The 5794-nt window shown below is 28.5% G+C and overlaps 1 protein-coding gene across 1 annotated transcript; it reads right to left on the reverse strand.

Moving 5' to 3' along the window:
• Positions 1 to 1074: 1074 nt before the first annotated feature.
• Positions 1075 to 2700, reverse strand: LOC104645741 (uncharacterized). Its single transcript, XM_010318084.4, has one exon. The coding sequence runs from the start codon at positions 2200 to 2202 to the stop codon at positions 1453 to 1455; it is 750 nt and encodes a 249-aa protein (XP_010316386.1). The 5' UTR covers positions 2203 to 2700; the 3' UTR covers positions 1075 to 1452.
• Between the last annotated feature and the right edge of the window lie 3094 nt (positions 2701 to 5794).

Below are 5794 nucleotides of genomic sequence, written 5' to 3' on the forward strand. Positions count from 1 at the left end.
TAACTCGGAGAGAATCAAATTAGGCATGAGATTGATATTATAATCTTTCTTCTTAGAATATATTAATTTGATCGATTGTTTTTTTATTTTATTTTTTTAAAAAAATTTATAACTCAGTTTCATAGTAAATAGAAATTGTAAATTGTATGTCATATATTACTAGATCTTCGTCATGTTTTTTTGGGGGAATGGATATTAATGATGGCGGTGAAAAGGGACTCCTAATTAGTAGTACAATAAATATTTGCTAACCTAATGATAGTTAAGTCCCTTGCTATGATTTAGTGTCTGGGCTTTTTGTTTCATATATGATCCATAATTAGTCTTTCCAAAGTTTGAAAATGAACCCACACTATTTCTAGTCAAAGTCTTTTCATTAATCCCTTATTTATCCTAAACAGTAATACTGATAATTATTCAGAGTTCAGACAGATCAACTTGCATTGTGCCTCTCCAAATATTTTGGCATGCCCAACTTTTCACGTGAATGGTCATTCACTTCTTGGTCTCATGATATTATTATTTCATGTTAATACCTGTTCCATAGAGGCTTTACAGCAGCTTATATAATTGATTAATCAAGAGATTAAGGGACATTATTTACCCGAGTTACTATTTTTTGCTCTTCAAATTCGTTTATATTGCCTAATCTATGTCGCGTTGGGTCCTTTATTCATATCCCTACATAACTTGTTTAAGAATCACAAACTTAAAATTGAAGGCGTTAAGTGTTTTTCACTTGATCAACGCTTCTATTGTGTTTTGCTTAAAATTTTCTAAATTGTTATATATCTATGTTGACCATCATGTGTAAACTATAGAATAATAAGTGAAAAGGGACATTTTTATTTTATCTTTCCTAAATCTGCAACTTAACTAAACATGCCTGCTTAGTTAATTAGTTTATCTTTTTAGATCAAGTATGTTCAAGTATCTTTTCTGATATCGAACATAAGACTAACGATATGTTTATTGCACATAGGTTTAGATTAAAATAGTTCCACGAGAAACTATTTTTTTTCCTCAAGGAATATTACCTGAAAAGAAAAAAATTAAAATATAATACACGAAGAATAACATAAGTGGGAATTTGAGAATACATTCCCTCCCTTTTTCCATCTTGATTAATTAATTTTAATACAAAAGATAGAAAACCAAACCAAACCACACTTTTTTAACTTTCTGAGCCTAACAACCATAGCCCACTCTTGTAAAACAGCGAGCGCAACGCATTCACGGAATTTTAGTGAATCTTCTTTATCCGCTGCGAAGATCAACGGCTCAGATTAACTACAAGCTCTCCCCCTATTTGCCACATCAGATTTACGCCTCCTTCCTATTATTCATTAACTCTGTACATTAACCCCTAATTTTATGTTATCTAATTTTTATTTTTATTTTTACTTTTAATGGGCAATACAGTAAATATTAAGAAATACACTTTTATTAAGTTTAGCTATGAAGAACAATAGCCAACTTCTCTTCCTGATGAAATTTGATTTGCCTAGCAATGAAATCCTCAATGGCTTTCTGAAACTCTTCATTGCTTAATTCATCCACCGGATAAACCGTTTCCGACGGATCAACGGAATTATCGATTTTTCGGTACATCTCTGTCTCCGATCTACGGAGCTTACCGTATATTTCCTTGTTGCTTCCCCTATTAAACTTGGCCGATTTAGTTCTCCGAGGAATTTGAGAACAAAAATCCTTTTCAGTTTCCGTCTCTGTTTCTTCGGAACCGTCTGATTCCGTAATCGTCTGAGCATTCACTTCAAGTATAGTCTGTTTGTCTTGGTAGACAGTTTGCTCACGTGCCGGTGCGGGTGAGGAGTTTTCGGCGGTGAAATTCCCGGAGCATGTTTCCTTTTCGATGAATGAATCGTAGAGTTCAGTTTCGGTGTTATTTGAGATCGTTGATGAATCGACGGAGAATCGGCCAGATTTGAAGAAGAGAGTGAGAACGATGACGTTGCTAATAAGGAATATGAAGAGAGGACTAAGTATCATGGAGATAAGTTGACGGAAATACTCGCCGGATATTTTGACGACAAAAGGTAACCGAGTAGAACTCCATAAGAGCACAAAAACTCCAACGCAAAGCTCAACAATTCGGAAAAGCTTGGCAACGCTTTTGAAACTGTGGACTATCAGAATTACTCTGTTTTCCATTTTTTCAGTACCGAAATCGAAAGCATCCATTTGAAGAGCAATCAAAACAAGCTATGCTGATCGACAGAAAAAGTTGTTTTTTCACAGAACGGTTTTGCTTACAGAGAGGGAAGAGAAAAAGAGTGAGGAATTTAGATTTATTGGATGGAAGTAATAGAACCGTTTTAAATGAATAGGTCGTGCCATTTTATAGAGTAGTAATATTGTTACGTAGAATAAACAATACGATTTTGCAAAAGCTATTTATGTTTTAATCAGATGGCGAATAATTGAAAAAGAAAAATCTTCTCTTCGTGTTTGGTCAATAGTACGTATTTGACACAAAGTGATATTCAAAGAGTTCTACAATAGGTTCCAATAAAGATTTGATTTTGTAGTTCTATTTTAATTTAGGTTCCAATAATGATTTGATTCGGTAGTTTTGTATAAATCTATTTTAATTTTATATCTCCCATCTTTTATGTCATTGAAAAAGTTTTCTTTTTTAAAGAAAACTTAATTTGTAAGTGATAATAAGAAATCATTTTTTAAGATTGTGTTTGGAATTTTTTTTATTTAATCACTTATTCATGATATCTTCCTTATCAATGATAAAAAAAAATAGTTTCAATTTTACTTGTGTGTTCTTTCGAAAATATTAATATATCTCTATATTTAGTAAAAAAATAAATTTTAAAGTATTCATGTTTTTCTAAAATAAATATAAAATCACATAAATATTAATGATTATTTTTTCACAAAAAAATTTAAAAACCTTTTTTTCATAATATATATATATATAACCTTTGTACAATTAAACTAGTTTAATTTCACGTAAATTGGAAAGAGGGAGTAATGGATTTGATTTTTAACTACTTTTTGCTATACTTACAAAAATATGATAATTTACTTGCAACACCCTTATAATATTAAGTCTCTTATGCACCCCTTCTAAAATATCAAACCCCATATATTGTGAAAATTCTTCAAAAATATAGTACAAGTGTAACATATATTATGTAATTAAATATTTAGATCCTATAATGGCTACCTTCCACTTATGGAATTATATCAAATAATTAGTAGTCTTTAAATTTTAATATGTCAACTTTGTCTATATCAAATATGTTGTTATATGTTATTGTTATTTTACATAATATTTGGTCAAATAATTTTAACTTATATTAAGAGAAAATATATTTTAAATAAAACTTAATTTCTATGGTAAAATATTGTCATAGAAGATGAATATTATAGAAAAATCAAATTATATATAAATTAATAGATATGCACCATTAAAATAAAAGGTATCTTTTAAATACTAGAAGTACCTTTGAGTTTTACTCTGAATCTAATAGAAATAGGTTCATCTTTTAGTTTCAACTTAGTCAATTATGTATTTGATTTCTAAACTGCAAAATTGAAGAAAACAATCACTGATTCTTCAGACGCTTCCATCTCGTTTAATTTGTTGATTTCTTAGTACTTACTTCTGTTATTTTTATTAATATTATTTTGTCCTAATAGCAAAAGGATTTCTAGAAGTTTGTGTTTAAAGATGATAAAATAATTAAAATGGTCTTTAACGTATTAGTAACGTATTATTTTGATCTTTAATATATTTCATATGATTAAACTGGTCTTTGATGTATGATAAATGAGATTATAATGGTCCTTAATATATATCACTTGATTAAAATAATCCTTAATCCAAAACAAGAAGTGTTCATTTTGTTTTTTGCTTTTTTTGTGGATGATAAAATTCACAATTGTTATTTTTTTATTAGCTTCAAAGAAAGAATTCCATAAAATTTAGCACTACTTTCTCTACTTTCTTCAATAAATTACTATTTTTTCTTTTCTAAACATTATTTCCATCGACCTAATACCAATTTCTATTTTAAGTAAGAGAAAATAGTAGATTCTACTCTAGAAAGTTGAGGCAATAATGTTAAATTTTATTGAGTTTTTCTTTGGAGTTAATAAAAAAGACAATAATAATGAATTTTATTAGTCACAGTTAAATAAAAACACTTTTGTTTTAAAAAAAAATCTGTTATAATTAAGATAAAGAATCAAATTAAATATTTTTTATTATATATTAAGGATCAATTCAATCAAATAAAATACATCAAAAAAGAAAATAAACACTTTTATTATATACTAAAAAGCTTTTCAATCAAGTAAAATATATCACTATAAAAACTAAATCAAAGCATTCCCGTGCATAAAAGATTATTTACCGTTTAAAGATGGTCATAGAAATTAGACAATTTGCTAGTGTATTCTCTACGAGTTGTGGCATACTGAAGTTCATTTGGTCAACGTTTCAAAGATAAAAAAGAGAATCTAAACTAGAACTTTTAATTTCTTTGACTAGACTAGATACAAGTTTCTATTATCCCCGTGCAAATTAATTAGGCCTCCTTATGGTTTTATTAAAATCAAAACATTTTACACACATTTCATAAATAATTGATGATCGTATCATGTATGGAAATATAGTCTTAAAATATCATAGTAAATAGCTTATCCTCCTTACTTCATGTAATTTAAAATTTATCTCGATCTTTTTTTAACTAGTTAAATTTACATATAACAGTAAATAGCTAAAATTTAACTTTTTTTTTTCTCGAATGCCCTTGTTATTGCATTATTGCAGTTCTTGTACTCTATTTTCCAGTTTAAAACTGCAATAATTTATTTTATTTTATCGAAAATTGTTTTTGACAATTGTTCCCTAACCTCCACTTTCCTATTTTGGTGTGTATAGGGAAGGACAATATGGAAGAAAGCAATAAAACTTTGCCACGATTTGAACTCATATGGGATTAAGTCTCATGGCTACATCAACTGAGTGGAGCAAATCTTGTTTTACCTAATCTTACTACAATTCAATGCTTTTTTACTATTTTTATAAGTTAGGTACATCATTTTTTTTAATTTTTTATTTTTTTACAGAGGTTAGATACTGAAGAAAGAAACCTAACCAGATTCTGATAGGAGCCTCGGGAGGGTACATGTAACAGTGACATTTTATTAATTAAAAGACAAGTCTATATTTATGACACATATGACCATATTTGAATTATATTATTGCGCTATTCTCTAATTATTACTTCAAATAAACAAATACTTTGTAATTTAGTTTAAAAATCAATCCAGTCCATTGGATTTTTTACGAGATAAAGTATATGAAATTAAACCAAATTTAGAGATTGATTACATGAGGGGAATCTCTTCAGTATATTAAACTCTCTTAGTCTTCGAAAAGGGAAAAGAAATTACTCTATGAAAGAATCAAATGATTAATAAAAAACTAATCTATTCACTATAAGTTGTTCCTGTTAAACTAGATAAAATAAGGTCTAAAAGGGTAATTTTAGGAGTTTAGGATAACCCACTATCGCTGTAGCTTTTGCCCTTTGGTAAACACTTTGTATGCACTAGAAAAATCTTTGTTTGTGTAATAAGCTGCAAACTACGTGAAAAATATAAACCTCGTTAAATACGTTTTATATGATAGGTTCGATTCGAAAAACATCGAGAGAATTTGATCATGAGTTATCTACGTAAATAACCACCGTCTAAACTAGGGTTTAATTACTTTTATGTCACATGAAAGAGGCTAAATGTAGGAGTT

The sequence above is a fragment of the Solanum lycopersicum genome, chromosome 2 (genome assembly GCF_036512215.1).
Source record: "Solanum lycopersicum chromosome 2, SLM_r2.1".
NCBI lineage: Eukaryota > Viridiplantae > Streptophyta > Magnoliopsida > Solanales > Solanaceae > Solanum > Solanum lycopersicum.

Coding starts and splice junctions, on each gene's coding strand:
- LOC104645741 (XM_010318084.4), bottom strand. CDS start 2,202: ATGGATGCTTTCGATTTCGGTACTGAAAAAATGGAAAACAGAGTAATT.